The sequence below is a fragment of the Apaloderma vittatum genome, unplaced genomic scaffold (genome assembly GCF_000703405.1).
Source record: "Apaloderma vittatum isolate BGI_N311 unplaced genomic scaffold, ASM70340v1 scaffold2763, whole genome shotgun sequence".
In the NCBI taxonomy this organism is placed as follows: Eukaryota; Metazoa; Chordata; class Aves; order Trogoniformes; family Trogonidae; genus Apaloderma; species Apaloderma vittatum.
Window position 1 is genome coordinate 82,028 of NW_009706350.1, and position 22,268 is coordinate 104,295.

The window sequence follows — 22,268 nt, forward strand, 5'->3', positions numbered from 1 at the left end:
CGTGGCGGCGGCCGTGGCTGCTGCTCCTGCCGCTGCACTGGCTTGTTGCTGAGCTAGTTTCTCTCTGAATGCTTGCTGCCGGGTCTGAACAACATCGGGCATCACCGCGTCTATCAGAGACAGTGATTCTATTGGCCTGCCATCAAATACTGTACCATCCTGCAGGGAAAAGGAGCAGAAGTGAAACTGCAAGTTTAGGTTCTCCACCGCTGAGGTTGACAAAGAGTAATGATGTAAAGAAACAAAACTAGGTTGTGTGAAGATAGCGCGCCTTGACTTAACCAACAGTGCCACATTAGTACAGATCATCTCCCTCAGATTGGCGATGGTGGTACTCATGTTCCACTTAGAAATCAGTTTGGTAAGTCATTTAGTGGAATTTTATAGAAAATCCAGGCATGTAAACTCTATAGAGATGCAAAAAGAAAAATGGTGTGGAGAAAAAAAAAAGTCTGACTGATGACAGAAAGTGTCTCTGTTTTGTAGTTGGAAAAAAAGAGTCATGGCTAAAGCTACGACACAGGTAAATAGACTTTTGTTAAGTTGTTTGTTTTCCTGCACTTGCAGGGGCATAGGAATGGACGCAGCTGATGAGTAAGGAGCCTCAGCCAAAACAAGAGCTATGCATAAATTCAGTGGCTTCTTACACGGCATTCATCAGCCCAGAACCACCAGCTGTGGCTGATCATACAGGACTGCTTTACCGTCATTTGTAATTTATTCTACCAGTTTTATTCATAATAGTTATGGCTTTCATTTTGATTTCTGTAAATTAGGCTTTAGGTTTAACAATCAATTGAGTTAACCTTTAAGGGTCAGTTTTTAAGACCTAATACAGACTCAGGTCTACAACTGCTATATGTACCTAGCTCTGCTTCACTTTCACTTTCCCATGATCTTAAATATAGGAAAAAAGTTTCAGTGCCATTTTACTGATCTTCTGCAAACTCCCTTTAGTTCTTTGAAATAATCAAGACCCAGCAGTGAAAGATTTGTGTTTGAGGAATAGCAGGCAAGATCAAGATATGGATAGATGAAGTATTTGGGAAATAATAATTTTCAACAGCTAACAGTAACTAATAAACAGACATTTGTATGACTACTATGCTTCTGATGGACTAGTAACTGAAGTACCCCTTACAATTACAGCATTATGATAACACATATTTGTCCCCTCATGGGAAAGAAAAAGGAGGAAAGAGTCATTACATAAGAAAAATATAAGCTCTCTTTCTCCTCCACACTTTTTATATAAATGTCTCTAGTGACATTTATTTGATTCCTGGCTCAAATCTCTGCTAGACAATGAAAAAATTGTTTGCCAATGGATTTTGGCATCCTACATGTTTAAGTGTAAAACTGCTCACTGGACTATTTCCATGACTGTCCTTTAACATATCACTAACTATACTTAAGTTTTACACACATTAATTACAGACTCTCTGATTACTTGCCCCTCTTAAGTAACGCACATGGAGAAGCACATATGTAGCTCTTACTGGCATTCAGACATAGCAAGAATGGCCTTTGCTTTGCTGTAATGCACGGCATAGTACATACTTGAACAGAATCAGACCATGGTGAGAGCAAAATAAATCTTACTGGTGATGATGCGTATTTTTAGATTACTTGCTCAGCTGAAGCCAACTCTGAAGCTGGATGCCCAGGAGCAGACCCCTACAGCTGTCGTACGACCTGAACGGATGGGCTGCACGTTTCTAACTGTGTAGCTTCAATTTCAGGCACAGGGCAAAATGTTAATTAGCAGCAAATTGGGACAGATTCTTCACACCGGTTTGTTATTACAACTGCATCAAAGTGCAGCTTGGCATGAATGTCAAATGTCATTGACTCAATTAAAAAATAACACACATACAACTCTTGCAACACGGTATCGAGTCATAAAAAGAAAACCACATAGAATGTTAGTGTTAAAACAAATGAGCTTCCAAACTACACATCGCAAACAACACAACCTTCCCTCTGTTTTATATTCCTTTGTTCTCACCCATGCTGTTTACATGCTACATTCAGCTATAGAGGAAAAAGTAATAGCTTCTTATGTATTAATATTTATCACAGATCTCTGTCAATTATGAATTACTATGGTAAATATTTTGTAATGCAGTACTACTTGCTTATCTGTCATGCTTCACTCCCCCTAGAAGCATCACGCCTTTAAGGTTGGCAGGGCAAAAAACGCTGCTTTTCCCACATCTCCTCTTTGTTTCCCCTAGCAGTTCAAGAAGAACAGAGACACTTTGTGGCTGTTCATACAATCCCCACAGACCAGCAGAGGTCCAGCCAGGGTCAGAATTTACACGACTGCCTCGCCACATACAGGAGAGGATGATGCCTGGTCTTACACAATCTGAGCCAAAGTCACTGAAATCAGACAGATTTTTGATCGGGCATGGCTTGCAGGCACTACAAGGGAGTGAAGTTTTAACCTACACTGCAGGCTTTTCCTGCCAAGTTCTGCTGTGACCTTGAAAATGCAAGACTGTAAACACAGACGCATTTTCTTGTTTGCAGCAACAATCTGCGCAGTCTCGATTTGCTGGATGAGGTAGCGGAAATACCAAAAAATGCACTTAAGCGGCACAAAGAAGGCTTCGATGCCACAGCTAAAAATCAAAATACTACCTCAGAGCTTTTTTGGCTCTCTGCTGGGGGTGGGGCAAAGCACAAAGAACAAAATGAAATCAGAATAAGAAAAACCATGGAGTGCTGGCTTGCATCTATGGGCTGTGGGGACCAGTGGCTTGGACAGCCCCAGCATGCGCTGGCCAGGGGTGTTGGGAGTACTGGGGATACTGGGGGTACTTACTTCGTTGATGCTGATCTCGGCCTCCACATACTGGAGCCCCTTCTGGAGGATGGAGATGAGAGCGGCAGGTGGCACTAGTGTTCCGTTGATGTTGGACTGGCTGATGTGGCTCTCGATACCGAAGGTGAAGGCCGAGTGGGAGAAACCTGAGAGCAGGAAAAGGAAGCCATGACATGAAATCTTAAATGCACCAGCCAGCTACACCTTCCACAGTCTAAAAATAATTCTGAGAGACGCTGCCGTATAAGCAGAAGGACACGAAGCTGGCCGCAGGGAGGTCAACCAGAGCGATCCTGACCAGCGCCACTGCCCAGCCCCCGGCCCTGCACTTATCAGGGGAAATTGGATAGAAATGGGAACACGCACAGAGAAAAATAACCAGAGAACTACCCGAACTGAAAACAAAACCAAACACGTAAAAATTGGAATCACAAGGGTAAGCCCAGCTACAACAAACCCAAAACGATGGGCTCAAATCTTCATTTCCCTTGCTGCATTTCAGCGTTGGTGTTTGCTGAAGCTAAATACTTAAATCCCTATCACTGTGCAAGTTGTATAAAATCCAGGCATCGATGCAGCTGACACAGGGGAGTCATTCCCTTATACCGGGGAAGAAACTTCAAAACCTCTGCTCGTTTACTGCTGAGTACAATATGATGGGCAGAGCACTGCCATGAAAATGTGAAACAACAAAAAGGCCACTCCTGTAAATCTATTTTCTGAAAGTGAACAGTAATAGCAAAAGTAATTAATTGGGATTTGCCAAGCAGCAGACAAGAAGCCAGCGCGGTGGCTCGTCCTTTAACCAGAAGTCTTCTCTTCCTTGTTTCGTTATTGTCATTGCCTGAGAAATAAGAAGTACTGAAGGTGATGGCACTGAAGAATTTTGGTGGACAAATCTTAAAGAGCAGTCACTTAAATCCTGGCTGAAGCTTCTCAAAACTGTTGCTGGGTATGAAGGCAAGCGCCGCAGAGCGACTGTACATAGGGGCAGATGTGGGAGGGGGGAGGGGGAACAGGATGTAGATATAACTGTAGGAACCCATTTATCACCGCACTGTCTCCAGAGCATTAATCTAACATTAAAAGCCTTGGGGAAACCACCCATGCACTGTCTCAAACAGGAAGAGCCCTCACAGTCTCCACCAACTAGACAAGAAAGAAAAAAAAAAGAAGAAAAAGAAAGCAGCTCTCAAATGAAAATACTTCCGTTAAATATAGCTGTGCCTCTTCCCCTTGTCAACAGTAGTTTCATTTATAGTTTTGTCCGTTAAGGGATTTCCCCCATATCACTGCAATGTCCAACTGTGCGTGGGCTGGAGCACGGGATTTTGGGCTTGCTCCACAGTATTGCTTTCTCTCTCTCACTCAAATTGTTTTCAAGATCCCTTTTGCAGATAGCTCAATTATGATCACAGATAGATAGCAAAAACAAGCTGAGAAACAGAATGCCTCCCACATTTGAACGCAAGGTATGTATTTCTCTGTGACTCTCTCCCCCTATACATGTTATTTTGCCACTGTTTTGCTCCTCTTTCTGGTAACAGCCTCTATATCCTCCCTTCCCAACCTTACCTTCCCTGCCTGGAATTACCCCACTTTTGGGGGATGCTTTGGACACTTTTGGGAAGTGGCAGGTCCACTTATGAGCAGAATTACATAGAACTAGAAGGCACAAAAACAAAGCACAGGAAAAAACACCTGAAAAACTGCAGTATCATTGATCTAATCCCTAGCCCATTCTTATCCTGTATTGCTCTGTATGTCCTCTTCTAGTTTATGAGCTGCTGGACCTCCTGCTGCATCCAAAATAGACTGTTAAGATCTGCAGAGCAGTGTTTTTCCCTTGTTATTAGTTTTGTAGGGCATCTAAGCACATTACTGGGCACCACAATGAGGAAGAAATCAAGGACTGAGCATACACAGCCCGCGTTTGAGAGAACTAAGGCTCGATCACTGAACACTGAAACCTTCCTATATAAATAGGTGGGTGCAACTAACCAGAATTAAAGAATTTATATTTATGTGTATTTATAATAATCAGTGACAACAGTAACAACACCTCATTGAAAAGGAATGTACTTTTGAACGCACAAGGGATGAATCAGTAAATCTACTTAAGAATGGAGAAGAATGGGACAATTAAGCTGTTGCCCAGAAGCTCTGAAGTTGACTACTAAAAAAGCCAGCCCCTTGTTTGTGAGCTCGCAGCTCAGAAGACTGTAACATGGTCTCTGATTCAATCGGAAGGCAGATGGCATAAAAGCGGCAACCAACAAACCTTGACAGAAAATGTAAAAAAGCAGCAAATCATTACAGTAGGCTTAATTTCAACTATGACTTTGTACCTCTTATTACTGCATTTGGTATCTTGCAGACTCCTGAGTTGGCTGCTGGAATATATCAAGCACATCTTTGTCAGCAAACAGATGGCAGCGGCACACAGCTAACCTCTTTGTCTGGTACCGAGTTGCCACATCCCCAAAGAGCAACACATCTCACCTCACTTCACGTGAGAGAAGGAACTTCTCAGCACAACCTCCAAGTGAATTATTGCAATGAATCTTGGTATTTTACTGTTTCTCTCAATGCTAAGAAACTATTACCAAAGCACCTGCTGGACGAGGAAACAAAACTCCTGGATACGTTGTCACTGAAGAGCCATCTCACTCACACATCTCCAGCAGTTGTAATAAACATTCATAAGATCCTATCCGATAAGATTCAAATGCTGAAAATCAACAAATCAAAACTCCTTAAGTGGGTGCTGCTGGTTACTGTGTTCCTCACTCCTCTTGGAAAAATCCTCCCAGACGATTTTAATCAGAAGAAAACCAAACACAAGAGAAACAAGTCAACTACCCCACCGACTGACAGCTAATTACCTCCTGATTTCTTGTACTACTTACATAAGGCTCATATGACAGTAGATTGGTTTTAAAAGTAACACATACAGATAACAAAATCTTAAATGAAGCTGTACCATGTCAGGTTTCTAATAACGCAGAAGAATCACTTGAGCTTTGCTTTTATAGTTACCAGATGTCATCAGTTCTCTTCGGGACTCTGCATACAAGTCCACTCAATTATATAGCAATGCTGCAGCTCTATAGCTCAGCCTTACAAAAAAAGGTGATTTCTACTAAACAAAGGCAAGGGGTTTTTTTTAATGTTAGCCTGTGTTACGAATGTCAACTTGGCCCTCCTTCTAAGCTCCTGAAGCCACAGTGGGGAATGCAAAGCGGAGACACGATCAGTGACTGCGCTGGCTATCGAGGCAGCTGGGGAGCGAGAGCAGAGATGGAAAGTGCTCTCTCAGTGGGGATCTGAGGAAAGGATAGGGTAGGGGCGACATGAAATTACTATAGACCCAAACTCAAAAATGCTGTAGTAGCAGTGAAATGAATGAAAGTAGCAAATCTGTGTTCGTATGCATTATTTCTCATAAATTCTGTCATTTCGGTGACTGTAATAATCACTCTATAACACGGTAGTTTCTATTCAAATAGCGCCAATGAATGAAATCTTAATGTAGAAAACCCTCAGAGGATGCATGCTATGAGGCTATGAGCTTTTAAGGTTAAAGACATGAACACAAAGTGTCAAAAGGGAGAGAGCATGGCCATCCACCGAACTGGTTTTGTATCGGGGAACTGGTCAGTCATTTGTGCTGTGACATGACCAGTGCCTTAAACGGCACCTTCAGCAGACTTGAAAGAATGGCTTCCAGGTTTTTCCAACCTCAAAAAAGATGGGAAAACATAAACCACTAAGCTATGTATAATCTGTAAATACATTATCATACATGGAAAAAAAGAAGTCCAAATGAACAGTGGTATCATCACCTTAAAGGACGGTCACCTATAAACCGTGAAATAGTTGGTCTTGAAAGATATTATAGAGCATAAAAGCAGAGAGAAAATAATGAATGCAGAAAGTTACTTAAAGAGCCCCCCCCAAAAAAAAATTGTTATGCAACTGGTTTTGACTTGAAAACTGAGTGAAACTCCTTGTGAGAGACTCCTGCACTTTTCTGTACTGAGAGTCGTAACAGGTCTCCTTTCTGTGCTGTATCTTATCCCATACCGAAGTGTCTGTATATACTCTCAGTGGTACATACACAGCCATTTGGGAATTCTTGCCCTAGGCAGTGCCAAAAAATGCATATGTAGGGCTGTATTTTGCAAAATTTCACTGATAGATTTTGCTGTAACTGCAAAAGTGGAGATGATAAAATTTTTTTTCCCTTGGCTGCTCCTTTTTCAGTTAAAAATGGCCCCCCCTTTAAAACAAGACTTGTCATTGATCATAACATAACTAGGTTTTATTTAATGAGCATAATCCTCCTCTTTGTGTGCTCGTTTGATCCACACCCTGCATAGTTTTAATTGTTTGCAATATGCCTGGCTCACAGCAGAAATGCCTGTCAAACGCAGGTGCAGGAAAGGGCACTGGGCAACCACACAGCCTTGGGAAATGTCTTGTCTTCCCCAGAGACGTGTCTCACCTCTTCTGGAAGAGAAGGATTCTTCCTTTTAAGCAGGCAACTGGGGTGCTGCCGAGTATTCCCCATGCTAGCTCATCTGGCAATCACAGATCCAGCTAACTGACATTCACTAAGTGCTCCTTTCATTTTCTGATCCCCTTAGCACTGTAAAAAGGAGTCTTGTTTAATTGCAATCTTAAACTGTAACAGCTACAGCACCTACTGCTGCGTTTGCACAGGTAAGGGGAATGACAAAGAGAGGGCTCTGGAAGCAAGGATTTCTGAAGTGTTTCAGCCTTTGCTGGTTACTCAAGAGTTACCCTGATTAGCAATAGCTACGAAATCTGATGAGTACTATGGAAGCTTTCTGTTTGTTAACTATCAGGATATAGTTTTCTCCAGTAAATCTAAGTAGTATACTGTTCAAATAATTAAAAAAACCCCACAGATGTGTCTAAGTTATTTGCAAATTTCTCAGTTTAATTATTCGTACTGTAAGATTCTTCACTGAAACATTTGCTACTGTAGATTGAAACAAAGAATAACGAATTATGAACATCAAGTTGCCTTTTACACACGTCAGACATCTTCATGATGAACAGCCTCTATCCCAACACCGAGTACAAATAACAACCTTTTCCTACAAATCTTTGTATAACTAATACCCCATGTGGCCTTCGGTCCGGGAGAATAGTAAGGTTTCATATGGAGGCCTGTGCGACATCCTTTAACAAATTTTCCTATTTCTTAAACTCAAGCAGTTCAGATTGAAGCTTTCAAATCCAGGGATCTTTGGTTCAAGTACCAGAAATTATGTTACTATCTCAAAAGAAAGAGAGGGGGAAAAACACCCCAAAGAGGACAAGGCATGGACAACCCCTTTTTTTTTCTGTAACAAGGTAACCACCTCCAGGCAGAAATAATCAACACTGCTCATTTCATTGATTTCCCTGAGACTGTGTTCCCTTTCTCTTTGGAAATTCCCAGTACCAGCTCTTCCAGTCCTCACCTGTTCTCTTCTAAAATATTTGGCAGGTACAGGATACAAAACAGAGCAAGGTTTTTGAAAGGATTAAAACTTGTGGCTTAGCAGATCCAACCTGCAACTAGTCTAAAGGGATCCACTGGTAAACCCAAGTCTTCTGGCTGCACCAGTGTCTGTTTTCTTAAGGTAGTTTGGTGCCTGGCACTACTGCTGAGATTCATGTGAGAATGGAAGGCACGTAAAAGCTGACTACAGCTGTAGAGGCTGCAGGGAAGAGAAGATGGTTGTGGGAGGGTAAAGAAAAGTCACCTTTATGACCATAAATGGGTATATGGGCAAAAATCCTCGGAGATTTAGACACATCAAGTAACAACATTCCACAGCATAGAAAAGATATCCCCACACAGTGACATCAGCTGCTTTACCATATTACCAAACCCAAGTAACTCCAAAGCCTCCCACACAACTGCTTGCCAAAGAAACCAGACGCAAACAGCGGAAAAACATCTGGGTTTTGGGAGTGTCATCATAGCAGGAAGGCAAGAAGGTGCAATGTGGTGTTCTGAAATAAATTAGAGCCGCACCACTGCAGTTTACATAAGACTGAAGTATCACCATTAACAAAACCATACTAATGATGTACAAAGATCACGGTTAAGACTTGCAGGTGTAGATTTACCAGTGTAGAGAAGAAGGGGACGTGTATCAGTAGGGGCATATTTGAGTGCAAATTCTGGCTGCCAAACCAGAAGCAAACAGTTTTTGCTCAGAGCAACTATATTTTCTTAATCCTGGGCGTAACACATGCTGATCTGGTTCATGAGGTAAACGACGTAATTTTTTGCCCAGTGTCCATGAGAATACAATGATGTTCTTCACTGTACTTGACTGCAGCTGCCATTTTAGAGTCCAGAATTCCCTCTTCCATATGATGCACTGAGAACTGAGAATGTAACATGGATTCCTACCCTTGCTTCTCCTCAGATTTCTGTCTAAATGCAATTATGTATTCATAAAAATACAGTCATAAAACCCTAGTCGACATATACAGAGGCTTGAAAAAAAGGACACCAGTTTCTCCAAAATATGTTCGGTTGTATTTAATAGGTGTCTGGTGCCTCAAGCCACTGCTAAGATTCCAGAAACAGTTAAAAAAAAAAAAAAAAAGGTGAGCAAAAATCCTACACCACATCTTGTTTATTATTCACAGCAGACTGAGGTTCTTCTCCTAGCTGAGCTTTTTCTTTCTCAGTAATACATCCTAGAGTGCCTCTCTGGTTTTGGCAGCGTCTGCTTATTTCTGAAGACTTACCTTCGCACTTACATAAAGGGCTTAACAAGGACACACATTAGCAATTTAAAACAGAGAACTGCAGTTGAAATATATTTTTAGAAAAATCAGCTGAACAATAGGGCTTGCACATTTGTTTTGAGATTAGGATTGCTGAACGATTAAAATTATTTCCAGAACCCTGGGAAATGTGTCCTGTATTACAAGCTCTTTCACAGTCCCTGGGAAATATAAAGAAAGGATCCCTAGCTGCAGCTTGTGACAGTTGACAAAATTATAGTGTGCCTGGTTACTTAAAGTTTTGCAGAAGTGATTATTCACTAATACTAAACGTTACACCCTTTTTTCTTGGATATCTGACCTGTTCACCTTCTGCCAAGAATTCAGAGTAAATGTCTGCTACCCAAAATTATTTTATTATGTGCCAAAGAATGTTTTTGGCAGGTTTTTTTTCTTTCTTTTTCATGCAGGAAAATATGTTGGAAAAGATTAATACAACTTGGGAATGATCTTCTCATGAGAAGTACTTGGCACTCACTGTTTAAGTCTTTCTGAGGGCAGCAAATTAACAAAAAGAGAAATACGATACAGAAAGAAAACAGAACATGAGCAATGGAAAGAGGAACTTAAAATCTTTTGAAAACAAGGCCTGAAATAATCCTCTTTTTCACTCACTCTGTGTAAATTAGACTGACAATTGCGAATAAATGTCAACACAGATCTAGCAATTTAATGCAGCTATGGGCAAAGTTTGAAATAACTTACAAAGGCAAGAAAAAAAAATCTTTTCCTTCCAAATTAGTGGGGTACTGTTATCTTTTAGCCCTGTCTGTGCAACCAAACATCCAACCATTGTTTTAAGGATCACGGTTACAGAAGAGACTTTCACAGTCGTACGTACTTCACAATTTACTTCCATAAGCTATGTTCTTCTTTCAGTTCTAATATGCACCTACAAGTGGTGGCAAGGAGGACACCACAGCTGACCTTCAGCGGGCATTCAGCAACTTCTGCGCCAGGATGGTTTCTGCTGCCGGTGGCTGCACGCAGAGCCCGAGCCCAGCTGCGTTAAGGGAGCCAGGTGTGAGGAGGGGTGACATGGAACTGCCACAGCTGGGCAGGCAGAAAGACCCCAGCGGGCAGGTTGCTTGCAAAACTTGCAAAGCTGCAAGATACAGCTTCTTTCCCCAGGCCTGGAGAATTATAAGAAAGAGCAGCAAACTGACAAACGTGTAGCACTTCACTGGTTTTACTAGCAAAGCCATCTTGATCCACAGATATCTGCCTTGCACCCAACGTCCTACATTCTTAATACTCCTATAATACCGCATTTATGCAAGCTTTAAAAAACAGGACATGAAGTGATCAGAACCAAAATCCGTGCCGTGGAATAAATATCCAAAGGTGCAATCGTTTACGTTTGTGTAACTTAAAAATAACCGTGTTTGCTCGGCATCTGAGATCCAACGCTGTACAGCAACTTTGAGGCCAAAGAAAAGTTAAATTAGCCAAGTTGAGACAACTGGGAAGAGACCCTGAAGGAAATACAAAGTAAGCAAGGTTTTGCAAATAAACAGCAAGAGCCGTGTATTTTTTTTCCTTCAAAGGAGCATACAAATTCTGAACCAAATATTGCTTTTCTTACTCTATATTTATATTTTTTAGGCGTCAGGGGTAAAAGACACAGAGAAAGAAGCTTTCACAAAGATCTCTTGAACTGTACCACAAAACATCTGAAACTATTATCTATACATATGTACATAATGTAGATACCTGGTCACAAAACTTCAAGTCTGTTCATCTAAAGGCACAAAAAAATGACTCTCACACATTCTTTTGAAAATACAACCAGAATGAAGTATGACAAAGCCAATAACTTCTTTATCTGTAAAAATACTTTTCCTCTCCATTATGAAATTTAGTTCTTGGGAAGCTGACCATCAAATAATGCTAATAGGTATTCACTGCTCTATGAAAAATGTGCATAATGTGTTTTTGACTCACCCAGGTGCTGTTGGCTTAGAAACCAATTTGCTTACCTTTAAAGGAAGCTGGGAAAACTATTTAGCCTATCAGCTTCATCCTTCCCAAGATGTATAGCTTTGCTAAGTTCCAAAAAAATATTTTTTGAACTGCTGTCCAATAAAGCTTTCTGTCTTCTAATGCTGATCCTGTTTTTCTTAAAATGTACTTAGCATTTGCAAAGAGAATAAATGATTACTAGCAGAGATAGAAAATGTGCATAATAATATAGCTCTTATCCGAGAAATGGATGTCTTTTCAGCAATCATCCATCCTCTAACTACGAACCATAATTTCAAATTCAGAGTCAGTCTCACTACATACATACTGTGCTGGAGAGGGATATATATATTATGTTACATTATATGCAATATATATAGTTACAGATGGCTTCTTATTAGATAGGAATGTTTACTCTGAGCTGACTTTTAGGAAACACTTCTATTTAAATCAAAGCATTTTTTTTGGTCAAATTTCTCAAGTGGTCTTATCCAAGACTCACTTTAGCACAGATTCCACTCCTAGAACAGCACTGTGGCTTTATTTATCTCAAATAATTCATGAAAGGTCACAAATGTTGGTTCTATATCCAACTTCCAGTACATCCGAGATTTGGATCATAAGCTTAAATCATTTTATTTTCATTGAGTAGCCTGGCTCGCAAGAGGATAACACATCATATAAGAGGGCTACACGCCCACAAATCAGACCTGTGCTACGAAGTTTAAAAATGGAGTTCGCATTGCTCCAAAGCCTCACCAGCATAGAGCTGAAAAGGTGAAAGAATCCCTGCCTTCAGTCTTAATGCCAGTTCCTGGATAATATAGTATAGCATCTCATTCATACTGCTTTTAAAGATATACAGTCACCTATAAATTAATAAACAGTATGTTGAAATAATAGGGAAAGAATATTGTCCTAGCACACCTGTAATTATCTTTTCAATACATTTTAGGACTGTAACCGTGGGGTCCAGTTAGCTCAGTCAGTTGAGCGTGGCGCTAACAACGCTAAGGTCACGGGTTCGATTCCCGTTCGGTCCCCACGTGTTGCCTGATCTAGTCGAGAGGTGGCGTCCCTGGCGGCAGGGAGGCTGGATTAAACGATCCCTAGGGTCCCTTCCAGCTTAGGTCATTCTATGATTCTATGACATCTGCTGTGAGGTACTGTACATAGTATTAACTTTGCTTTCCAACAAGACAACTAAGGCATGAAAACTTTAAGGCCAAGTTTAACCCCCATTTTTTATATATTCCCTTAAAAATATATTATTTTATTTACTCAGTAATACCTGTTCAGCACCCAGTTACACTAGCACAAAAGTACCCATGCAAAAAGAAGCTAAGCAAACACACAGGTGTCTTTCTATCAGTTACTCTGCACTGCAGGCAGAAGAGGCGGCCCAAGAGCCAGCGATAACGTGTATGTGGACACAAAGAAGGCAGCCAAGGATTGTTACTGAAATAAGACTAAAATGTGTGTTTCATCTTTGGCTGGTAGATTGCAAGTTCTAGGATGTATTTCTCCATCAGCACACAAAAGGTCTTACTATTACAGCACAGCTAAGTACAGAGCTTCAAGAGCATTCCAGTGATGATCGTGTTTAACAGCGCCCTTTAAGAGACCTCAGAGGCTCCCAGCCCTGAGCAGGAGGCTGGACTAGTTGAATGTGAGCAATGAGTGTGTCCTTGCAGCAAGCAAAGCCAACAGCATCCTGAGTCGTGCTACAAAAAGTGTTGCCAGCAGGTCAACGGAGGGGATCCTTGCTCTCTACTCAGACCTGGTGAGACACGCTTGGAGTACCGTGTCCAATTCTGGGCTCTCCAGGACAGGAAGGACAGAGTCATACTGGAGAGAGTCCGGTGAAGAGATGAAGATGGTCAATGGATGAGCATCTGGCACACAAGCAGAGGCTAAGAGAGTTGGGACTGCTCTGCCTGGAGAAGACAAGGCTCACGGGGAACCTTCTTCCTGTGCATAAATACCCAAGGGAGGTGCACAGAGGATGGAGCCAGACTCTTAGTGGTGCCCAGTGACAGGACAAGAGGGCACAAACTGAAACACACATGAAACTCCACTGAAACAAATAAAACACTTCTTCTACCGCGAAGGTGATTGAGTATTGGAACAGGCTGCCAAGGAAGGTTATGGACTGTCCATCCTTGGCAGATACTCAAAATCTGGATGGACACAGCCCTGAGAAATCTGCAGCAGCTGACCCTGCTGTGAGCAGGGGCGTTGGACTAGATGATCTCCAGAGGTCCCTGCCAACCTGAACTGCTCTCTGATTCTGTCATCTCCTGAGATATTGCCCAGCCTTAGCTCTCCTATGATCCTAATGAGCCAAATGGAAGAAAACGTAAAAAAGACAAAAGAAAAAATCATTATTCACTGACTCTACCACCAGTGCACACTATTGTTTTTACTGTCACACTGGATAAGTGCCTTTATTGACCAAGTGATGCATTCTTCCAATGAATTATTCTTCAACATGTAGATTTTAATAATTTAAGAAAACCCACGCATTGTACATTTCCCTTCTACCTAGGAGCAGTCTACATACACAAAGAAAGCGGTTCGCCTTGAAGCAAATTCAGCTGACCTATATATGCCAATATTTTATTCCATGCTTAATCTGAATTATTTTCAACATGCACTTCTCTCACCTGTGACTCAGGAACTCTGTGACATACACAGTTGCTCAAAATACTCTAAATGTACCTCACATGCAGTAAAAGTATGGACTTCAGAGAAAAACTACACAGGCTTATGTAAGTAAAGAACGCTGCATAAGGCACAAATTCAAAAGAATAGGATATCGTTCTTCAGTCATTCCCCATTGCCTAAGAATTTATCCAAGGAAAATGTGACATTTAGGCATTGTATAAAATTTCATTGTTAAAAATCAGAAAGAGTCATAAAGAAGGCATTTTCCTTCAAATTTTGTTGCTTCCTTTTAAAAAAATTCAAATGGCACTGGAAAAATTGTAAGTTAGTACTATCCAACTACTAGTATCCTGTTGGACACCACCACAATGATGAAATCTCAGAAGCTTCAGAATATCCATACTTTGGCTTCCCTCATAATTTCCAAAGGCACAGTAAGAGTAACATGCCCTGGATGCGGTTAGTAGGAAAGGTCCATGTATGCACATGCCTAACTCTAGAAAGGATTTGGAGCTGTGATTCACAGAAATGCTTCGTGCCCTATGTGTCCTTGAGCCTATGTTTTAAATCCAAGGGAAAAATCTCATCTTTTAGCAAAACAAGGAAAATCTGTCAGCCATGAACCAAACAGACCAACATGTCACTATCATGAATCTATAGAAGAAAAACAACTATGTTACTAGCTGCCTTAATTTTTATGGTTGGGAAGAAAACAAATGACAGTTCTAAAGTATAATGGTAAATTGTCCCAAGCCAGCAGCTAAAAATTTCATTGACATCTTTTTAGCAAAAGCATCCAGCTAGTGTTTTTATTGTCTTGGACATGGTGCAGATTGTACACTGAGGAATAGTTTATCAAGTATATGTCATAAAACATGGAAAAATTCAAACTGGACAGCAAAAGTACAAGCAAAAATGGAAACTGTTGCAAAACCTTAACTCAAACAAGTCATTGCCAGACATCCAGTACAATAAATGGCTTACTGGAGAGCAGTACAAGCCACAGACAGCTGGGGAGCCGATCTTCAGATAAGAATTCTATACTGCAACATGCACGTAAGTGCTAGAAATGGAACACAATTACATCGATCAATGCATCAAAAATACCAAATCTGAGAAAGCTTTAATAATTGAATTGACATGTTGGGCTGGGTAAGGTAGGTAATTTAGTATAACATGTGGACCTACGATAGGATTTGTCACTCACAACAGACGGTGGCACGTTTTAGATTAAAAAGTATGTGAGAGATTTGATTTCCCTTGATTTTGCCATCCCCCATCTCACCTCTTTTCATTTCCTTAGAATCCTTATTACTCCCACTGCATTGTACTGCTCTGACCTTTATTCCAAAAGACAAATAATTATCTGTTTCTCTTTTGGGCAGACAAAGCAGAATGGGAAACTCTATATTCTGAATTCTATACTTTTTTTAGAAACAGGTCTTCGTTCTGAAGTAAACTAACAGAAGGACTATGTCAGCGGTGAAGATGGCTGCTAGCAAAAGCATGCTTCTCGGGAATTTGAAGAATTGCAAAGCTGAATCAACATAATTTAGATGCTAGAGCCGTAGCTTCTTTGGTTTAGCTTGTTTCACTTTTGTCAATCCACCTGCTTTGTTGGTACAAGTACATCCACCACAGGAGTATTTTGTGTGTTCCTGTGTTCACAAAGGTAGCACACTCATGGTGCAGATATAACCTAAGCCTGGTTTTAGTCACTGAGGCCAATGTTTTCACTTAAAGGCAGTCTTTGAATAAAGACTCCCACAAATAAATATAACTCAACTTTTAAAAGTTTGACTCCTGAGACAAACAATCCTTGGAAGTACTCCGCACTTTTAAAACCTAAGCCACCTAAAATTGCACACCGAAAAGCTCATGTTCAAAAAGGGGCTAACTAAACACTGCAGGACTTGAGTGTTTGATAGGAAATAATGAAATGAAACACTTGACTTCTTTACACCTCAAGAAGAAGGCCATTCTTGGTCCTACAGTGGAAGTGACAAGACCTAGCCACCCTAGTGGTGGAATTCTTATGCCACCAAACCCATGGCACCCAAATGGAAATTATGCTGACTGCTTTGTTTTTCTGAGCACAGATAAGCCCTGAGACAGTCACCTACGTGAAGAGGCAATTATTTACTTGCTTATTTTAATACAGTTAGGACAATTAGAGCCTTAACTTGCCCAAATCCTGTCTTGCACTGGAGGGATTTGACAGCATTGCCCCCGGACCACGGGACTTCTCCAGCCTGCTTCTCCAGCAGCAAGCAACTCAAAGCAGTCTCCACGGGTGTATTTTTTTCTGTTAAATTACGTATTACAACTCATCAAGTGCTACAACTTAACATTTCATTCCATCTGTAAATGCATTTGAGAATCATCTTATATTTCCTCCCAGGTAACTGATAAAGCTATTGAGCAGTATTACACCAAGAACAGATTCCTCCAGGTTCCCACTAGAAGCAATCTTTGAGATGAATATTCCTTGACTCTAAGCACTTTTCAAGATGTTTCTGTTAGCCTGTTTTAAATTCATTTGGTAACCCTGGATTACACTGATTTTACACACTGTTATTTCATTTTGTTTATAACCATAGTGTCAACAAGACTAAGTAAATGTCATAAAGTAGTCTAAGTGTATTATTGTCAGCACAGCTATCTCTGTCAGCTTCATCTGTGATCTTGGAAAATGCAGTATCAAGTTTGTCTGACAAGATCTCTTACTCACAAAAACTTGCTGGATAGTATTAGGCATGAAGTCATCTCTTCATATTTTGTTGGAGGTATCTAGTTTTAACCTTCCAATGGTTTTGCATGACCTATAGTTACCTGGATCATCTTGTTTAACCTTTAAAAATTCTGGCACAACATTTGCTTTTTCCAGTTCACTGGAACTTCCACTAGTATATCCAGATTTGTTAAAAAGCAACACTAATGGTTTAGACAGTTCAAATCCTTTAATACTCTTCTGTGCAACTTTTGTAGTCTGACAGGGAATAAGGAGGAAATATAATTATCGAATTTCACTTCTAACTTCCATTTTAGAAGAACTTAACTTCTACTAGAATGATCTGCCAGTATTTTCATAATGAAGTGTAAAGCATCCATCTATATCTTTGCTATAACGTTTCAAATAATCTCAAGTGCTTCTGTGCCTTGCAGCCCCAAAATACTTGAAATATTACATGGACAGTTTGCTTTTTATACAGTTGTTCCAATCCACGTATTTCTTTTTGTTGTTTCTCTCTTCCTCCCACCATTTAACTACATTTTATGGGAAAGCCTGGAGGTTTTATAGGATAAGATTAAAGGACACATACTTGAAAGAAAAAAAAATGCACTTTGGTACAGTTTTGTAAGCAACCTTTATGGCCGTGTTTGATGTAATGCTTAGAAGCATTGGGTTCAACTAATGTTAATAATCAACCAATTTAATAACCTTGTTTTCAGTAAACTCCCTAAACTGTAGAGGTTTGAACTTACACTGTATTTAAGCACTAGCCCTCTAAATTTGGCATGCATTATTTTTGAAGCTACTGATTAAATATCTTCCATTTGCTGCCACATCTTATGGCATTTATATTAACAGGCGGAAAGGCAAGATGCTGTATAACAATTTCTGTCTTACTACCCTACTTTATCTGAAAACACAGATACAAAAATTTCTTTGGAAAAAAAACCAGTGACAGTATGAAAGAAGATTCAAACTAAATGTAAGAAGCTTTTTAAATAGATTAGTGCATTTGTCATTGGTTATAGCTTTTATTTGCTGAATGTAAACTGTCAGGTGTATCTACTAAATAACTAGCATTCAGATTTCAAAACCCTCAGATTGAAGCACATTTGAATGTTTCTTCAAATATTAACTTCAACTTCTGCTCTCTTATATGACTAAAATAAACAGAACAGTGGAAACAATGTTTTGTGAATGACTTTAGTATGTCTGTATTAAATAAGTAAAACATCTGGCCCTTTACATAAGAAGGTAAGAGCAGTACAACTTGCAATTAATATGAAAATTTGTACATTAAGTTCTTCCTAAAATGGCAAAATGCCATGTGTTAGCTAGATGTGTTACCTAGAAGAACCTTTTCCTGACATTTCCCTGATACTACCATTCTTGAACAACTTTGTAAAGTCTCCTTCTGAATTACGACAGAACATTAACCCTGCTACTGATCTATCTAAAGCAATAAACCCCACATTTTTTCACATTACGAAAAGTTACTGTATTAATACACTGTTATGCAGAATCTCCTACATTACAAATATAGCAACATAAACCAATTTCAGGATTCTTTAGGCTTTGATTATGGCACCCTGCTCTAATATCCAAAAGTCCTTTCCAGTGTGGTACTAAATAGCTTATTTTTAAAAATAAATTTTGTCTGGATGAAATTTTAGTTTTGTTAGATCCCATCTTTCCTTCATCTCACAGCATGCCAGAATTAGATTATTTTTTTATACGTTTCGTGAGGAAACAGCTACAAGCACAGGCCACAGCTGAACTCTCAGAGAACTGTTTTAGAAGACCAAATCTCAATTTCAGTGGAGAATCCTTACATAGGGATTTGGGTTCCTGGAAAAGAAACAGTCTTGGAAATAGAAGAAACAAACAAAAATAATCCATATAATGAATGCCAGTTATGATGACCAACAGAAGCAAGCTAACCCAGTATCTCCTACCTGATGGGATTTTAGTCACCTGTCCAAGACATGTCTCAGGTCTGGAGTGCTCATTCTAAAACTGGCTTCAAGCCTTCTGACAGAAAGACATGTGTTTTGCACAGAATTTTCTGTTTATTTGTTTGAATAGATGGAACACCAAATATTTCTAGTCAATTCTGCTTTTATCAACCCAGAACACAGGGTCAATATCAAGCGAATTGGGATCCTGGCTATAAATCCTTTGTCAATGTTTCTCACCTCCCCTACCATCTCTGCACTAACAGAACATTTTCCATTAGTGAAAAGAGCTTCTTGCAGTCAAAGAGTGAATCAAGACTACGAAAAAGAAATAGACTGTAAATTTAAATTTAAACTATTTAAAAAGAAATATGAAGCTTTCTTTCTAAAAGGAAAAGTCCAGTAAGACTTCACTTTTCTACAAGAAAACAAATAGAGGTGGAAGTGATAATAAGACAGAACCACACCGAAACCTGCACAGCTCAGTTTACATAACTACCCTAATGAAGTTCTAAAACGTTTGATGCTTGCACCCAAATTTCTGTTTAGAGTCAATATAAAACCAATTTAGACAACTCTTTTTATTTAATAAGTATCTGACACACCTATTTCAAGCAGCTAAGAAAAAACATACAAAATCCATGCGCTTTCTGCCTGTGCTGCCAAAAAAACTTTGGCTGAGTCAACTCTACAAAAATATTTGTTAACATAATGTTATTTATTTCCTTGTTTTGTCTAACTGCAATGTTTACTTTTTACCTGCGTATGTTTGCACTTTTATCATGTCCAAGACCATGATTTCAAAGAAACACGGGTTTGTGAAAGAAATCTTCAGTCTGAGTTTATCAGCCTGAAACACTCAAGGTAACATTCCTAGAGCAACACCATGCAAAAAGCCAATTTCCCCAATTCATCTATGACCTGAAGTTGTGAGGAAAGACAGAAAACTCACCCGATTCCTGGAGATAGCGATACACCAAGAAATTCACTTCGTCACTGGTTATGCTCATCTTAGCCCAACCTCAATATGATGAGGTTTACGAGAAGTGTGATCCACGCTCTGTTCAAAGGGAAAGAAAAGAACAGGTTTTGTATTATGTTGATTTATTACGAAAATTGTTATCAAAACAGAGCTGGGAATTGTTAAGGTATTTAAAGATCTCATATAGTTATTAGGGCTGTTACAACCCAGTGTGAGGCACCCATTACATATCGTGAATGAAATACTCAAGCTGTGCTGCACCTTTTATTATAATTAAAGAACGATATTTAATACATATGAGAATGGCAGAGCATTCTAAATCTTGGGGAGCCTTTGTCAACTCTTTTGCTTCTGGAGCTTTACTACAGGTTCCTTGGACACTAGAAGAACTACTTTTTACTGTGTAGAGCATTTTCTCTTCAGAACTGCTGGCAATTACAGTCATGTACAACACACCAAATCATAACCTTTTTGCAGCCCCAAATTTGTGAACTAGTTTTTTGTCCAGTAGTTCATCCACTGAAAAGACAAATTCTTTCCTTACAAAATCATGTTATGCAGTGAACTTAAATAGAAACAAATCTAAATTTCAGATGAGATTACAAATTTTATTACTGGGGGGGAGGGGTGTGAGGAAGAGAGACGGAAAAAAAGAAGGAGAATGCCAGATACTTGTGCCAACAAGGAATACAAATATCCTGGCATTACGTGAAGCTATAACGTTATAACGGCTCTAATGATTAATGGTGAGTAAGAATTAAACTTCAATTATTCACTTAAAAAGTCATAACCTTTAGGATGACAATTTTACGTACTATTTTGGGCATATACTCCAATAGTAAAAACAGTGGGTTTAGATAATAAATTTGTTTGGAACATTTTCCATGAAATCTTGATGATTCATTTCTGTTTGGGAATCTGACTGAAGTAGCTTGGCTTCAAAAGCCGCAAATACTTCTCAGACATAAACTGTGCCACTTTGTCAGCCACAGTGTACCTATAACTGATCACGTAAAGGTTTGGCCGCAGAAGCACACACTACGCTCTCATCGTGTACGACACCCGAAAGACCGTAGGCGTGTGCCGGTTGTTTCACTTTCCCGTATGTCTCTTCTTGGCAAGCGAAAGGTCTTTGTTCATCGAGAACCTCTTCAGTAATTCCTGTTGCCTAAAGTAGCACCTGCTGCTGCAGGCAATGCTGATCGACTGCAAGTTTCCCTTGCTGCTGATTTAAACCAGCAGGTCACTCATGACTGTAACAGATGTCTCTGCATACTTATGTAAATGGAGGTTTTTCGAACCCCAGTAAGCCTTTTATTCTCCTGGGCTGCTATCTTTCATCAATGGCTCTGGGTGCACGTTTGCCATAAGAAACCACAGCTGGGTAATTTGGGAGACGTCTTCCTGAAGTATTTTAGTCTTTATTATTACACTTTGTACTTCACAGAGAACAAGAAGGAATAAAATAGAAAAAATCACGCGGTCTCCATGAAGGAAATGTCATCTTCTTTGGAAAGGATGATGACTTTGTGCCAGATTCTGGCTGAGGACAACATCCAGCCCTGTCACATGTGCCACATACTGCCCTGGGAAGCCATGCAGTGTCTTTTCTCCTCAACCTCTCATCTGTAAAATGGACTCAAATTTCCCTGCCACAGGATGAAGAGAGTGGAAGCACTGGGAGCTTTAAGGGCTTCAGTCACCAAGTTTGGGGACTGCAGGCAGTGAAAGCACCCCTTTCAGTATAACTTTATACATGCTTTTTCCAGATAAACACATCTGGCTCTGAACAATTAATAAATTCCTGTGCCTCTTTTTGCATAATCATCACCATACTCATCACCATACAATGAAGAACAGTTAAGGCCATTTTCATCTCTGTCTGAGTACTTAAAATACATCTGTATTGCTGCTGTGGCCATGATGTCAATAAATCAAGAAACTTTGATAGCTGTGGGTATAAAAAAACCCACCCGACATAACATTACCAAAAGCATTTTAAAAATAGCAGTTTCAAAATTTGGTGGTAGGAAAGTTGGTAGAGATGAAACCTCTTACAAAAATTAAGTTTAAGCAATGACGTACTTTGTGGTAAAATGAACTGTATTAAAAAAAGAAAAGAAACTACAAATGCCATTTCTGGATGCATCCTGCTAATTTAAGACATCAACATGTATTTCCCACACAGGGTGTTGCTTTGAGAAAGGGAAGGGAAAAGAGTAGTGTTGATTTTAGTTTGTTTTTCTAAAGATGACTTTCTTAAATGAATTAAAACCAGAGAAATGAGAAACCAGAGAAGATCATTTTGCCTGACTG

At 39.8% G+C, this 22,268-nt stretch overlaps 1 protein-coding gene across 1 annotated transcript in view; it reads right to left on the reverse strand.

The window, feature by feature from the left end:
- TBL1X (transducin (beta)-like 1X-linked) overlaps positions 1 to 22,268 on the reverse strand; it is a 93,001-nt gene that overhangs the window by 34,540 nt on the left and 36,193 nt on the right. Inside the window, exons 2-4 of the mRNA XM_009865744.1 lie at positions 19,923 to 20,030; positions 2,831 to 2,976; positions 1 to 159 (exon numbers count right to left, since the gene is read on the reverse strand). The exon at positions 1 to 159 is cut by the window's left edge and continues 79 nt beyond it. Of these exons, the coding sequence (XP_009864046.1) occupies positions 1 to 159; positions 2,831 to 2,976; positions 19,923 to 19,980 (363 nt within the window). The 5' untranslated portion in view covers positions 19,981 to 20,030. The remainder of the gene's footprint in view (positions 160 to 2,830; positions 2,977 to 19,922; positions 20,031 to 22,268) is intronic.